This window comes from Bufo bufo, chromosome 2 (genome assembly GCF_905171765.1).
Source record: "Bufo bufo chromosome 2, aBufBuf1.1, whole genome shotgun sequence".
NCBI classification, from domain to species: domain Eukaryota; kingdom Metazoa; phylum Chordata; class Amphibia; order Anura; family Bufonidae; genus Bufo; species Bufo bufo.
The window spans coordinates 194,606,314-194,623,384 of record NC_053390.1 but is presented as its reverse complement, the minus strand read 5'-3'; the positions used below and the strand labels follow the sequence as shown (position 1 = coordinate 194,623,384).

The window sequence follows — 17,071 nt, the reverse complement described above, 5'->3', positions numbered from 1 at the left end:
CAGTATAAATACAGTTACATACACACATGCCCTATTTCGTTACCCTGGTATCTCTGATACTTTCATTGTTCTTTTTCGCTGTGTGAATACAAGGATAAAACAATTTATATATGTAAAGTACAACAAGGAACAACAAAGGTTATGATATTAAGGGGCATAACTATAATTCATAGGCCCTATAGCAAAATGAGAGTGTAAGAATATTAAAAGTGCTGCATAAGTAGCAAAAATTCTAGATATTTATAACAGTACCGTATATAAGAAAACTCACACTATAGCAAAAAGCTACCATATTTTTTATTCCCAAGAAAAGGATATAATATTTTTGCACCTGATTTGGCCCCTCAACCTCTGGGCCCCATAGCAAGTGCTATGGCTGCTATGGCTATGTTTATGCCCATGGATACAAAAAATTGTGGACATACAGTACAGACCAAAAGTTTGGACACACCTTCTCATTCAAAGAGTTTTCTTTATTTTCATGACTATGAAGGCATCAAAACTATGAATTAACACATGTGGAATTATATACATAACAAACAAGTGTGAAACAACTGAAAATATGTCATATTCTAGGTTCTTCAAAGTAGCCACCTTTTGCTTTGATTACTGCTTTGCACACTCTTGGCATTCTCTTGATGAGCTTCCAGAGGTTGTCACCTGAAATGGTTTTCACTTCACAGGTGTGCCCTGTCAGGTTTAATAAGTGGGATTTCTTGCCTTATAAATGGGGTTGGGACCATCAGTTGCGTTGGGGAGAAGTCAGGTGGATACACAGCTGATAGTCCTACTGAATAGACTGTTAGAATTTGTATTATGGCAAGAAAAAAGCAGCTAAGTAAAGAAAAACGAGTGGCCATCATTACTTTAATAAATGAAGGTCAGTCAGTCAGCCGAAAAATTGGGAAAACTTTGAAAGTAAGGGCTATTTGACCATGAAGGAGAGTGATGGGGTGCTGCGCCAGATGACCTGGCCTCCACAGTCACCGGACCTGAACCCAATCGAGATGGTTTGGGGTGAGCTGGACCGCAGAGTGAAGGCAAAAGGGCCAACAAGTGCTAAGCATCTCTGGGAACTCCTTCAAGACTGTTGGAAGACCATTTCAGGGGACTACCTTTTGAAGCTCATCAAGAGAATGCCAAGAGTGTGCAAAGCAGTAATCAAAGCAAAAGGTGGCTACTTTGAAGAACCTAGAATATGACATATTTTCAGTTGTTTCACACTTATTTGTTATGTATATAATTCCACATGTGTTAATTCATAGTTTTGATGCCTTCATAGTCATGAAAATAAAGAAAACTCTTTGAATGAGAAGGTGTGTCCAAACTTTTGGTCTGTACTGTACATATGTTCTGTATAGATAAAGGATTATCAATCATAATAATTTCTCTGGTGGGCCCATGGAAACACAAAGCTGACACTGCCCTTTTAGGCCTCTTTCACACTGGCGTGTGCGCTCTGTTGCTGTATTGCGGGCCGCAATACACGAGCACAGTCCGTGGGGCAGCCGCAGCGGATCGCGGACCCATTCACTTGAATGGGTCCGTGATCCGGCCGTTCCGCTAAAATGTAGGACATGTTCTATCTTTTTGCGGAACGGAAGTACGGGACGAAACCCCACGGAAGCACTCCGTAGTGCTTCTGTAGGGTTCCGTTCTGAGGTTCCGTTCCGCACCATTCCGCATCTCCGGAATTCAAGTGAATGGGTCCGCATCCGTGATGCGGAATGCCCACGGAACGGCACCTGTGTTTTGCGGATCCGCAAATGCGGTCCGCAATACGGCAACGGGGCACACATGCCAGTGTGAAAGAGGCCTTACACACACTAAAAGAGGACCTTTCACTCCTCCTGACATGTCTGTTTTAATAGCTTCATGCATTTCCCATGTAATAACTATTCTGGAACATCTATTCTTATGGCTCTATGTTGTGCCATTTCTTTATTATTCTTGCTAGAAGTAGGGATGAGCGAATCATCTTCGGATGATTCGCATAAAACTTTGTTCTAATACTGTACGGAGCAGGAGCTCCATACAGTATTAAAATGTATTGGGCTCCATACAGTATTAAAATGTATTGGCGCCGATGAGCTGAAATCATTGCTTCGCGAAGTCTCGCGAGACTTCGCATAATAACTTCATAAATTTATTTGTACTGTAAAAAAAGATTTCCCAAATCAGAGCGCAGCTTTCATTTTTCAAGAGCTCTTTAGGAACTGAAAGCTGAGCTCTGATTGGTTACTATAGGCAACTGAGACAGTTTCACTGTTAGACAGTTTTGATAAATGGGGCCCTTTGCCTATTGTCTATGTCGACTTCTGGACGTTGACTGCTGCACATACAGTTATCCCCAGAGAAGTCTAATCTTCTTATATCACTTTCTAATTTCTAATTACTTATTTTTTCTAATTCTAATCATTTTTTTATATTCTAATATAATAATTATTATTATTATTATTATTATTATTATTATTATTATTAATAATAAAAAATAATAATAATAAAAATTCTAATCACTTATATCAATATCTGGATGGTATCAAGAGTTATATCATAGACATAGAGTTATAGATATGTAATCTGAAACATTTCTTCATACACATGACTCTTGGAGTAGAGGAGTAGCTGGCACATGTCCACTGGATCAGATGACAGCTGCAGGTAGTCCTGAGAAGATGGAGATGACACCTTTCTGCTGACCTGTCCTATGTGCTGATATCATTTAACCTCCAATGTGTAAACAATATGGGGGGATTTATCAAAGGAAGTGTAAAGGAAAACTGGCATAGTTTCAATACCCATGCATCAGCTTGATGCTTTCATTTTCCAAAGGCTGATGAAAAACAAAAAGTGGAATCTGGTTGCTATGAGTAACTAAGCCAATTTTCTTTACACTACTTTTGATAAATTTCCTCCTTTTTATTTTATATAGTGGAGTCATATAATGTTCTAGAGGAGGGCACAAGTCTCATTCTGCCATTTGCTGTTTTCTGTCTATATTTTAGGGTTGCCACTTTTCCCAACAAAAAATACTGGCCAAGTTAAGCCACACCCCAAAGGGTGTGTGGTTGTTGGGCGTGGCTTAATGTGGGGTGTGGTGTTAAGTCACTGTCATACTGTGGCTCTCAATAATATTAATGCCCCCCAGTAATATTAATGCCCCCATTAGTGCCGCCCAGAACTAATAATACCACCATTAGTGCCCCCCAGCATTAATAATGCCCCCATTAGTGCCCCCAGTAATAGTAATGCCTCCATTAGTGCACCTCAGAATTAATGCCCCCACTAGTGGCCCCCAGTAAAAGTAATGGCCCCGTTAGGGCACCCCAGTAAGAATAATGCCCCCCATTTGTGCCCCTAGGAAGAATAATGCCCCCATTAGTGCCCCCAGGAAGAATAATGCCCCCATTAGTACCTGAGCTTCCAGTGAGCAGCGCGAGCAAATGAAGAAGGTGAGTGTTTTTTTTTATTAACACAAGTGGGGAGTAAAGGCTACACTAATGAGAGCTCCGCAATGGAAGCACTCAATTGTAGCAGTCCTTGTAGGAAAATACTGGCAATTAATATTGCCGGTAGAAAAAAATTACTGGCATCGGCAAAGCCCCTAAAATACCGGCCTTGCCGATGAGATACCAGCCGGGTCGCAACCCTACATTTTGTGAAAATAATATTCCACTAAAGTATAAGCAGTGTGGCTTGATATTCCTCCTGTGAACAAGGACAACATTATTTCCTTGTGTCCTATTCAATACCAGACACATACAATACAACACATACATTTATATGATCTCTTTTTTGGCCGGTTTATGGTCCCCTCACTCTGCCAGACGAGTCTTTTGGTGTCGATAAGACTTGATGTACAGTAGTTGTATCAGTGGAGAACAGTCTATAAGGTGGGGTAGTGGACAGTGATTCAAGCACTGGGTTTGGTTATTATTGACCAGGTACTCATTTAGATCCTTTAGGCCAGGGGCTGATATCCAAAATTATATCTCAGCTTCATCAGAGCAGTGCATCCTGGAATAGGATCATCAATGTGTATTCACTTGTAAGGGGTTGACAGCACCCACCTTACAGTTAAAGGCCTCATGCACACGACCGTTGTTTTGATCCGCATCCGAGCCGCCATTTTTGCGGCTCGGATGCAGACCCATTCACTTCAATGGGGCCACAAGAGATGCGGACAGCACTCCGTGTGCTGTCCGCATCCATTGCACCATTCCGTGGCCCCGCAAAAAAATATATAGCATGTCCTATTCTTATCCGTTTTGCGGACAAGAATAGGAATGTCTACAATGGGCCGCCCGTTCTGTTCCGCAAATTGCGGAAGGCATACGGGCGGCTTCCGTTCTTTTTGCGGATCCGCAAAAAACAGCACGGTCATGAGCATGTAGCCTTAGGTTGAAGCCAGTAAGTTGAAATGTTGGATTTTTATACCTTACAGGACGGTTTGTCATTGTTTATTGAGTGACGGTTCTTTCCCTGGTTAAATGTCAGAGTTGGTAAGACGGAGGAGGAGGACTCATAGCAGCCATGAACTGGTGAACTGCAAGATTGGAGGGTCACACAGAGTTTTTTGGTGTTGATTTTGGCAGGTTTCTTCCTGAAAATCAGCTCCCAAAAATACCTTAAAACAGCCTCCCATGTCCATGCTTTTTGGGTGTATTTTCTGTGTTGTTTTTGGGGTAAATACACACCAAAACCCACAGACTAAAAATTTTTTGTTTCTTGCAGTAAAAAAAAAGCATGTTGAAAAACCGCATCAAAAACATTAAAAAACACATTAAGAATGCACAACAAATGCACGGCAAAAAACAGGCATAGGTTCTGTGCTGAATTTTGTAGGTGGATTTTTAAAATCCATCATGTGAACAAACGCTCTATGTCTCCTGCCAAATTAGTTAGCACAGTGTGTCAATTGTAAGCTGCTGTAATTGTCCTACTATGGGCAAGCGGTGGTGCCCTGGCAGCAGAACATACTGTACTTGGAGTCCACGCTGCAGCTCCTGGAGATGTGGTCAGCCACAGAGAGGGACAGATTGGCCTAGAGCAGTGATGGCGAACCTATGGCACGGGTGCCAGAGGCGGCACTCAGAGCCCTCTCTGTGGGCACCCGCGCCTTGGAAAAAGTCTATGGCGTACCAATATGCTTTAGACTTTTCCTGCCATTCATCAGCACAGGACGCACTATGAACAGCGCAGGCAGCGCACTGAATTTAGGCTATTATAGCTAAAAGATAAAGTACATGGAAGATATACTATAGTGGTATTCAGGTTAAATTGCAGTGTCGGCACTTTGCGATAAATAAGTGGGTATTTGGTTGCAGTTTGGGCACTCGGTCTCTAAAAGGTTCACCATCACTGGCCTAGAGTGAGAGCCTGAAGAGGCCACCTTGGATGTTTTGGCGATTGTTAACAATTAGGTGTCTGAGGACGCCAGATAATGTGAGGTGTGAAGGGGTCAGAGAACCATGTGAGACTGAGAGCAGATGACACAATTTGAGCCCTGTGTAGGGTGACCACTTTCATAACCCCCAAAAGGCGGACACCATACCTGCGACAGTGGGTGACGATACAACACACAGATTGGAAACCATAATCTATATACCAGCTTCAGAGGACAATACAGGGGGAGGTATAAATGGAGAGGACTACAACTCCCAGCATGTCCAGGCTGATATTATGGGATATCAGAGCAAGGGAGGGGGTATAAGAGGAGAGAACTGCAACTCCCAGTATGTTCAGGCTGATATAATGTGATATCAAAGGCCATTACAGGGAAGGGGTATAAGAGGAGAGGACTACAACTCCCAGCATGTTCAGGCTATTATGTGATATCAGAGGACATTACAGGGATGAGGTATAAGAGGGGAGAACTACAGCTCCCAGCATGTTCAGGTCGGTATTAGGTGATGTCAGAGGACATTACAGGGAGGAGATTTAAGAGGAAAGAACTACAACATGAGGTAAACCATAAAATGATATCTTTAACTAATAGTGACTGAAATAATTCTGAAGCAGGTTATGCAATTTTTCAGACTGGTGGAAGCAACTTTTCTCAGTCTATTAGGTGAAATATCTATGTTACACTACTACAGTCGTGGCCAAAAGTTTTGAGAATTACATAAATATTGGAAATTGGAAAAGTTGCTGCTTAAGTTTTTATAATAGCAATTTGCATATACTCCAGAATGTTATGAAGAGTGATCAGATGAATTGCATAGTCCTTCTTTGCCATGAAAATTAACTTAATCCCCCAAAAAACTTTCCACTGCATTTCATTGCTGTCATTGAAGGACCTGCTGAGATCATTTCAGTAATAGTCTTGTTAACTCAGGTGAGAATGTTGACGAGCACAAGGCTGGAGATCATTATGTCAGGCTGATTGGAAGGAGGGTGATGCTTGAAATCATTGTTCTTCTATTGTTAACCATGGTGACCTGCAAAGAAACGCGTGCAGCCATCATTGCGTTGCATAAAAATGGCTTCACAGGCAAGGATATTGTGGCTACTAAGATTGCACCTCAATCAAAAATTTATAGGATCATCAAGAACTTCAAGGAAAGAGGTTCAATTCTTGTTAAGAAGGCTTCAAAGCATCCAAAAAAGTCCAGCAAGCGCCAGGATCGTCTCCTAAAGAGGATTCAGCTCGGAGTGCCTCCAGTGCAGAGCTTGCTCAGGAATGGCAGCAGGAAGACTTTTGGAAGATGACCTGGTGTCAAGAAGGGCAGCAAAGAAGCCACTTCTCTCCCAAAAAAACATCAGGGACAGATTGATCTTCTGAAGAAAGTATGGTGAATGGACTGCTGAGGACTGGGGCAAAGTCATATTCTCCGATGAAGCCTCTTTCCGATTGTTTGGGGCATCTGGAAAAAGGCTTGTCTGGAGAAGAAAAGGTGAGCGCTACCATCAGTCCTGTGTCATGCCAACAGTAAAGCATCCTGAAACTATTCATGTGTGGGGTTGCTTGTCATCCAAGGGTGTGGGCTCACTCACAATTTTGCCCAAAAACACAGCCATGAATAAAGAATGGTACCAAAACACACTCCAACAGCAACTTCTTCCAACAATCCAACAACAGTTTGGTGAAGAACAATGCATTTTCCAGCACGATGGAGCACCGTGCCATAAGGCAAAAGTGATAACTAAGTGGCTCAGGGACCAAAACGTTGACATTTTGGGTCCATGGCCTGAAAACTCCCCAGATCTTAATCCCATTGAGAACTTGTGGTCAATCCTCAAGAGGCGGGTAGACAAACAAAAACCCACTAATTCTGACAAACTCCAAGAAGTGATTATGAAAGAATGGGTTGCTATCAGTCAGGAATTGGCCCAGAAGTTGATTGAGAGCATGCCCAGTCGAATTGCAGAGGTCCTGAAAAAGAAGGGCCAACACTGCAAATACTGACTCTTTGCATAAATGTCATGTAATTGTCGATAAAAGCCTTTGAAACGTAGGAAGTGCGTGTAATTATATTTCACTACATCACAGAAACAACTGAAACAAAGATCTAAAAGCAGTTTAGCAGCAAACTTTGTGAAAACTAATATTTTTGTCATTCTCAAAACTTTTGGCCACGACTGTACATAACTCAAGTAAAAATAAAATAGTTCTATTACAAAACGAGTCACACATAATGTTCCAATAAATGTGCTGGCATTTCTTGTGTTTCTGCAGGACATGAAGTGGTGTCAAGCCTTCCTCTACAGATGACCTTGTATTTTAATGTCTTTTTCTTTCCTATGTGGTTTATATCGGAGGTCATCATGCTGGAGCTGAAGGTGAGAAGACACATGAGATTCAGTATTTATTCTGACAAATGGTAGAAAAATCTATCAACCTTTAGTGAACAGAAGTTCTTTTACATATAACCTAAAGGAGGATGAAAACACTACTATTACCGTGCAATCAGCAGTATCCAAGTGCAAAACATATCTGAGTATTTGCTTTTTCATTGGGAGATCACCAGCACCTTTACAAAGGGTATTTATTAAGAACAAGCCTTTGTTGGAATGCTCCTTATTGATAAATGCTCCAATTGTCAGCCTGTGTAAAGCGGCCTTTAGTCTGGTTTTGTATGTCATATTATACAGTACAGAAATCCTTAGTCTGGTCTTCTATGTCATATTATACAGTACAGAAATCCTTAGTCTGGTCTTCTATGTCATATCATACAGTCTAGAAATCCTTAGTCTGGTCTTCTATGCCATATCATACAGTCTAGAAATCCTTAGCCCGGTCTTCTATGCCATATCATACAGTCTAGAAATCCTTAGTCTGGTCTTCTATGTTATATCATACAGTCTAGAAATCCTTAGACTGGTCGTCTATGTCATATCATACAGTCTAGAAATCCTTAGTCTGGTCTTCTATGTCATATCATACAGTCTAGAAATTAATGGTCTGGTATTCTATGTCATATCATACAGTCTAGAAATCCTTAGTCTGGTCTTCTATGCTAGGTCATAGCCCTTGTGGCTATATGATATACTCAATGACTTTGGACTTTACATTTTTTGATTTTTGGCCAATCCTTTTGAGGCAATAGTCCACATAAACTGGATGCACCTAAGTTCTAGTGTAAATTGTGCCAAAATGTGGTGTAATACGGCACATTTAGGTTTAGAGATTATCTGTACTAAGGCTAACAAGGGGGTGGCTTAATGGAAATGGGTGTGGCAATGTGACATTGAGACCAAGATTGCAGCACAATTTTGGTCTAAAATTCTGTCTCAAACTACAGTACAGACCAAAAGTTTGGACACACTTCATTCAAAGAGTTTTCTTTATTTTCATGACTATGAAGGCATCAAAACTATGAATTAACACATGTGAAATTATATACATAACAAACAAGTGGGAAACAACTGAAAATATGTCATATTCTAGGTTCTTTAAAGTAGCCACCTTTTGCTTTGATTACTGCTTTGCACACTCTTGGCATTCTCTTGATGAGCTTCAAGAGGTAGTCCCCTGAAATGGTCTTCCAACAGTCTTGAAGGAGTTCCCAGAGATGCTTAGCACTTGTTGGCCCTTTTGCCTTCACTCTGCGGTCCAGCTCACCCCAAACCATCTCGATTGGGTTCAGGTCCGGTGACTGTGGAGGCCAGGTCATCTGGCGCAGCACCCCATCACTTTCCTTCATGGTCAAATAGCCCTTACTTTCAACGTTTTCCCAATTTTTCGGCTGACTGACTGACCTTCATTTATTAAAGTAATGATGGCCACTCGTTTTTCTTTACTTAGCTGCTTTTTTCTTGCCATAATACAAATTCTAACAGTCTATTCAGTAGGACAATCAGCTGTGTATCCACCTGACTTCTCCTCAACGCCACTGATGGTCCCAACCCCATTTATAAGGCAAGAAATCCCACTTATTAAACCTGACAGGGCACACCTGTGAAGTGAAAACCATTTCAGGGGACTACCTCTTGAAGCTCATCAAGAGAATGCCAAGAGTGTGCAAAGCAGTAATCAAAGCAAAAGGTGGCTACTTTGAAGAACCTAGAATATGACATATTTTCAGTTGTTTCACACTTGTTTGTTATGTATATAATTCCACATGTGTTAATTCATAGTTTTGATACCTTCAGTGTGAATCTACAATTTTCATAGTCATGAAAATAAAGAAAACTCTTTGAATAAGAAGGTATGTCCAAACTTTTGGTCTGTACTGTAAATCAAACAATAGTTGGTATAGAGTAAGAGAAAAGTGTCTACCCCTACATCATATTTATCATCCAACCTGAACCCCTGTGATTAAATCTGGTCCTGGTCCAGACAGTCTGTCTAAGTTTTACTCCATCTACAGGCTTAGTACATGTGTGAAAATGGAAGACTCAGAGTTTCTTTTTTTTCCTGTTTTCCCAGTATCACCTGCTGCCTGGTTACTATCAATTCCTTTTAATAACAGCAGTCACCATTCTCACATTAATAGAGGGCCTGAGACTCTACCTGGGATACATTGGAAATTTAGAAGAGAAGGTAAGCTACGTGTGAAGTAGTTCTTGATAAAACAAGCTATAGATAGGTAATAGTTAGTATATATATAGTAACCAAGTAAACAAATGAAATTACGAATTGATTTGCTATTCCATCACATGAGATAAGACCACAACACGTTATCATACAATAGGACTTGCTACACATTTGGGAGTTTTTGTGTTTCAGAAGTATCCTCACACTATCACAAATTTTGTGCATATGGAGGACACACGTATGAAAGTGATTGGTATTGCTATGAGCCAAGTTTATCGCTTTTGTGTCTTTTTAACTATCTTTTGGTGCCGTTGGTACATATTTCTTCGAGGAGGTGGAACTGTATTGCAAATAGGCAGTACAAACCTTAAAGGGGTATTCTGGTTATATTAAGTTATTCCCTATTTATTAATTGATAATTATGAGATCAGTGGGGGCCCTACCTTTTGAGACCCCCATGGGAATAAGGGCCCATAGCCCGTTGAGGCTCCTGAAATGAATGGAACGGCTGGTCGGGCATGCACACAGCTGCTCCATTCATTTCTATGGGAGTTCTGAAGATAGACTCTATACCATATAATACAGAATTGGCTGAGAGGAGTCTATAGCACAGACAATCAACCCTGCCTGCTCTTCTGGGAGTCCAGAAGGACTGAATTGTTTACAAGTCTCACTGACTTTTTGGGAGATTAGGCAGGCATACATGTGTCCCTATATTTAGAACGCAATACAAAATGGCTTAAAAGGAATCTAAATTTACAAATCTAAAATGCTATGTGGAGAGAGGCCTCAGCTTTTTAACTCCCAGATCCGATAGTGCTGCATATAATCCTGGAGGAAGGCGAGAGCAGGTACTATGCATTTCTAGGAAGCATGGGTGACACTGTGACCTAAAGGGGTTGTCCGGGTTCAGGGCTGAACCCGAGACCTCTGCCAAGCATGGAGCCTGGTGACGTCCCCGGCACAAATGGGCAGTGTATATAACACTGATACCCGCCCAGAACAGCGCTATACACTGCCCATTTGTACCAGTGATATCATCGGGCTCCCTGCTAGGTCCGGTCCTGAAGTCTCCGGTTAGCATACTGATGTGAAGCCTGGTACGTCACCGGCTCACAATAAACAGACCTTGCCCTGGGCGATGCAATGCAAGGCTGGGGGAGCATTGGTGCAAGGAAATGCTCTGATGCTCCACTCCTACATGGTAAAGGAGTGAAGGGGAGCTTATATCCGGGTTCATCCCTAAACCCGGACAACCCCTTTAAATGGGTATTACTATCTTAAACATTTATCATATCCTCAGGATAAATGATAGACAGGCCAATATCTGGGGTCCCATATGCTCAGCTGTTTTCATTACTCCCATAGAAGTGAACGGAGAGAGATAGAGCCATGCAAGGACACCTCACCATTTATTTTCTGCCTGGATACACCCTCTGGTGGCCACCAAATCAAAGACATTGTGGACCTGCACCTATCAGGCATTTACAGTGTGGAATAACCCTTTAATTTCAGTACTGTAGGTGTTAACATGGCTGATGTAAAGATATAACCACCTCCTGGACCCAGATACTAGAAGAGAAATACACAGTCGAGTCACATAATTATGACCACTTCCTAATTTCAACATCAGCAGGTTGTAGCTCATGAAGGAAGTCGAGTGTGGTGAGCTGGCTTGGTGGGTATATAAGGTGTATGATATGCACACATATGCCCCATTGCAGTAATGGGTAAAAGGGGTGATTTATCAGTGGCAAAAATGGAGGATTATTGGCTTTCGGGCCAAGGGTGGCAGTATTTCTGAAACTGCACAGTTTGTGAACTGTTCGTGCACTGCTGTGGTTAAAGTGTAATTGATGTGATGCAACAGTATCGGAATTGAACCTCCACTGATTGGCAAAGGGTTGCCTTCGCCGATGAGTCACATTTTTTTCATTCATCGAATAGATGGACAGAATGACAGCTGAGAAACAGAGAACAAACACCTTGCAACCATTGCTGGAAGAACACAAGCTGGGAGTCGCAGCGTTATGGCCTGGGGAATGTTTTTGTGGCATTCTCTGGGCCCACTCATCAATGTGGAAGGCACATCCTTGCAGATCACGTATGCCCATACATACTGATTCTCTTTCCTGGGCCAGATGGGATTTTTTTTAGCAAAATAATGCGACATGTGATATGGCAAGAAATGTCTGCCATTGGTTTGAAGAGCATGAATAAGAGTTCCAAGTACTACCATGGCCCCCTAGTTCTACAGACTTTAACCCATTTGAGTATCTGTGGAACCATCTCTATCATTGTGTTCACTGTGGATCTTCCCCCATGCACCCTCCAGCAGATGTGGGATGCACTGCAGTCATCATGGCTCCAGATACCTGTAACATCCTACCAGGACCTCTAGCTGCTGTCCGTGCTGCACATAGCGGTTACGCTAGATATTAGCTGGTGGTCATAATAATGTGACTTGACTATGAAGGTCCCAAGCTTTACCATCTGATGCAGGAGGAAAAAGACAGCACACAGTGATATGTGTGTGTGTATATATATATATATATATATATATATATATGTGTACATACACACACATTATATATGTATATGCCATTATCGTAACAGCCAGCATGCTATGCTATTAACGTGGGCTGCCACATAGTTCATACAATTAATATTTATGTGAACAGCACTATGTTAACAGCATAGCGGCTTCTAGGTGGCTCTGTACCTTTAATTTTACTAATATTAAAAATTGCTCCCTTAGGTTCCAGAGTTGGCCGGGTTTCTGCTCTTGACATTCCTCATACAGATGCCGCTCCTCCTGTTCCTTTTAACAGACAAACAAATTGTGATTTTGCCCCTGGAGTTTGCAGTTCATACAATTTTCATCATTTTCCTTAACATTGAATTATTGGTGTCATTCTTTGTCCTGAAAGTCATGACAAGACAACTTGCTACTCAGTTTTACTTACAACAGACTGATGACTTAGAAAATAAAAACTTAACTACCAAGGTGAAAATGCAACCCAACAGAGGCTCCATGACAGAACTGCAATAGAAGGAGGCGCTCATGAACTGATCCAAAATTCTTATGATACAGTTGTGCTCATAAGTTTACATACCCTTGCAGAATTTATGATTTCTTAACCATTGTTCAGAGAATATGAATGATTACACAAAAACATTTCTTTCACTCATGGTTAGTGGTTGGCTGAAGCCATTTCTTGTCATACAACTGTGTTTACTCTTTTTAAATTATAATCACAACACAATCTACCCAAATGACCCTGATCAAAAGTTTACATACCCTGGTGATTTTGCCTAATAACATGCACACAACTTGACACAAAAGGGTTTAATGGCTATCTACTGTATTAAAGGTAACCATCTTCACCTGTGATCTGTTTGCTTGTAATTAGTGGGTGTGTATAAAAGGTCAATGACTTTCTTGACTCCTGACAGACCCTTGCATCTTTCATCCAGTGCTGCAGTGATGTTTGGATTCTAAGTCATGGGGAAAGCAAAAGAATTGTCAAAGGATCTGCGGGAAAAGGTAGTTGAACTCTATAAAACAGGAAATGGAGATAAGAAAATATCAAAGGACTTGAGAATGCCAATCAGCAGTGTTCAAACTTTAATTAAGAAGTGGAAAAGTAGGGGTTCTGTTGAAACCAAACCACGGTCAGGTAGACCAACTAAACTTTCCACCACAACTGCCCAAAAAAATTGTTCGGTATGCAAGGAAAAACCCACAAATAACTTCAGGTGAAATACAGGACTGTCTGAAAGAATGTGGTGTGGCTGTTTCAAGATGCACAATAAGGAGGCACTTGAAGAAAGATGGGCTGCATGGTCGAGTTGCCAGAAGAAAGCCATTACTATGCAAATGCCACAAAGTTTCCCGCTTACAATATGCCAAACAGCACAGAGACAAGCCTCAAACCTTCTGGCACAAAGTCATTTGGAGTAATGAGACTAAAATTGAACTGTTTGGACACAAAATACTGGAGGAAAATTTGCACTCATCATCCCAGAAGCTGCGCATGGGACGTACTTGGACATTCCAACATGACCATGATCCAAAACACAAGGCCAAGTCGACCTGTCATTGGCTACAGCAAAATAAAGTGAAGGTTCTGGAGTGGCCATCTCAGTCTCCAGACCTCAATATCATTGAGCCACTCTGGGGAGACCTCAACGTGCAGTTCATGCAAGACAGCCCAATAATTTAGGGGACCTGGAGGCTTTTTGCCAGGAAGAATGGGCAGCTTTACCATCTGAGAAAATAAAGAGCCTCATCCACAACTATCACAAAAGACTTCAAGCTGTCATTGATGTTAAAGGGGGCAATACACAGTATTAAGAACAGGGGTATGTAAACTTTTGATCAGGGTCATTTGGGTAGTTTGTGTTGTGATTATGATTTAAAAAGAGTAAACACAGTTGTATGACAAGAAATGGTTACAGCCAACCACTAACCATGAGTGAAAGAAAAGTTTTTGTGTTTATCATTCATATTCTCTGAACAATGGTTAAGAAATCATAAATTCTGCAAGGGTATGTAAACTTATGAGCACAATTTGTATCTTGTGGCTCAGTGGTCAGCACTGGGGTCCTAGGTTTGAATCCAACCAAGGACAACATCTGCATGGAGTTTGCATCTTCTCCCCATATTTGCTTGGCTTTCCTCTGGGTACTCCGGTTTCCTCCCACACACCAAAGACATACTGATAGGGAGCTCAGATTGTGAGCCCCATTGGAGACAGCGGGTGATGCTTATGTCTGTAAAGCGCTGTGAAATATAGTAACGCCGTATAAAGTGCAGAACATAAATAAACATAAAATAAATATCTTGGGCCAGATTTATCATTACTCTGACAGCTCACTCCACTTTCACATATGGCTAAAGTCAGTTTTATGATCGGCCCTTTAAGACTGTAATAAATGTGGTTTGACGGTAGCAGTTTATCCGTCAGTAAGCAGCTTTACAAAAGTCGCACATCTTTACGAAAAAGTCGCATGTTCTATTAAAAAGTCTCATAAGATAAGCATGGTCCTCACTGGAGTGAAATTGCGACTTTTTTGCGACTTTTTAAATAGTCCCAATAGTAAATCTGTCTAGAGATTCATTTACATAAGAAAAAACGCCCACTTTCAGAAAACTGGCGAGCATAGTGCAGAGCAGAAAAAAGTCACACATTTGTGTGCAGTTTTAGCGTTTGGGACTTTTTCACTCCATTATTCTGACCGGAGCTAATGATAAATCTGGTCCCTTGTGTCTAAGGCTCTGCTCAAATCCTGTTTGAGGCAGAGTTGAGAGTTATAAAAAAAAAAAAAATGAGAACGTGTGTGTAACGATATCCTGATGCCAAAGATCTTGGCATAAGTCAGGCCAGTTGATAGGCTATGAAGATGTTTGGCGTATATATCAGGAGCTTTTGTGGCATATTTGGGTGCGTGTACACCAGAAACATAGCCTCTGTCTACAAAATGACAATTATGTTGAATAAGAGCGTAGTCTGTGTGCATTTATGCATCTTTGCACAGCAGCGGCCCCACTGACCCAAACTCACAGTATCATGCAGGTCTCTAATGCTGTGAGTTCAGGTCGGCAGACCCGTGATCAGACCGGGATACTTATCTGTAAAAGGGACACATAAATGTACCCGGAATACAATTGTCCGAGACATGCCTAACCTCAAGATTGACGTTTAGAAGACTGCAGAAGTGAATAATATTGAGAGTCTATAACTTTTACAAATTAGTGACCAGGAAGTGTAAGGGCTCTTTCACACGAGAGGATGCAGTGCGTGGAATCCGCTGCGTGAATGAGAACCAAGCCCCGTTCCGGACAGCAGAGACACGGAGCATTAACCTGATTGATAATGTTCTTTGCCTCTCTGTGACCTTTTTGCTACAAAATCACGGTGACCACTTTATCTCACTGTGATTTTGTAGTACAAAGATCACAGAGAGGCACGGAGCATTATCAGTCATCCCGCTCAGGTCCGCTCCTGGCAGCCGGGCTATGCGTGGGTAGCGATGGCGTTCCCGCCGAAGAGGTCAGCGTGCAGGCTGGAGGTGGAGTCCCCTTTAGGCCAGACTCTGCTGGCGTCGATTTACCAAAGAATTCAGTCAATTTTGCCGGAGCAGGCCGTCTCCGAACCTTCCCCATGTCTGGAGCTCCTTGTGAGGCTTTAGCTGGTATTGATAGGATGCAGGGTTAGATACTGTGAGCTGCTTTCTAGATGTTAAGTCCGGAGCAGATGCGCTATGCGACCGGCGCCATCAGTGAGCAGGCCACGCCCCTAGCATTATCAGTCATATTAATGCTCCGTGTCTCTGCTGTCTGGAGCGGGGTTTGGCATTCTTTCACGCAGCGGATTCCACGCACAGAATCAACCCTTGTGAAAGAGCCCTAAAAGCGCAGCAGGGGCTCTTGTGACATGGATAGCTGAAATTAGAGGGTTAAAACAACCTGAAGCTGCAATTTCTAAAACCCCAGTTAATAAAAAAAGTATTATCCTGCAATCTATACTGTACAAATGCAGAATTAGACTTATTCGGGTGGAATCACATATGCAGTTTTTGTGAAAGATTTTTGAAGCAGAATCAGAAGTGGATCAAAAAGAAGGAAAAAGTATAAGGCCTCATGCACTTCACTGTATTTCTCACCCATGTGCTATCTGAATTTTTTGCTGACCCATTCATTTCTATGGTCAACCAGGCACACGTATTTGACGCTCCACAAAATGATAGAACATGCCTTAATTTTGGTCCACATAGTGGACGAGAATAATTTCTATTCATGGGAGTGAGAAAAATACGGAACGCATATGGAAGGTATCGGTATGTGGCAGATCCGGATACAACCATGTGCATGATGCCTAAAGGAAATATTTTTTTCATTTGTGTCCAATGCTCAAAAACTTGCATGTGTGATTCTAGTCTAAGGTCTTATTCACACAAATACATTTTATGTCCATGTGCACATGGACCCACAGAAGAGAGTGGTGCCATTCGCACCTTCAAGAAACTGGTCTGAGTCTCACTGAACACTAAACCTGGAGTCCATTGGAGACAACCGACTCCCAACAG

The 17,071-nt window shown here is 41.8% G+C and overlaps 1 protein-coding gene across 1 annotated transcript in view; it reads left to right on the top strand.

Annotated features, from left to right (window-relative positions):
- LOC120990755 (transmembrane protein 17B-like) overlaps nt 1–13,031 on the top strand; it is a 30,395-nt gene extending 17,364 nt beyond the window's left edge. Inside the window, exons 2-4 of the mRNA XM_040419657.1 lie at nt 7,679–7,782; nt 9,872–9,985; nt 12,738–13,031. Of these exons, the coding sequence (XP_040275591.1) occupies nt 7,679–7,782; nt 9,872–9,985; nt 12,738–13,031 (512 nt within the window). The remainder of the gene's footprint in view (nt 1–7,678; nt 7,783–9,871; nt 9,986–12,737) is intronic.
- The last annotated feature ends 4,040 nt before the right edge of the window (nt 13,032–17,071 follow it).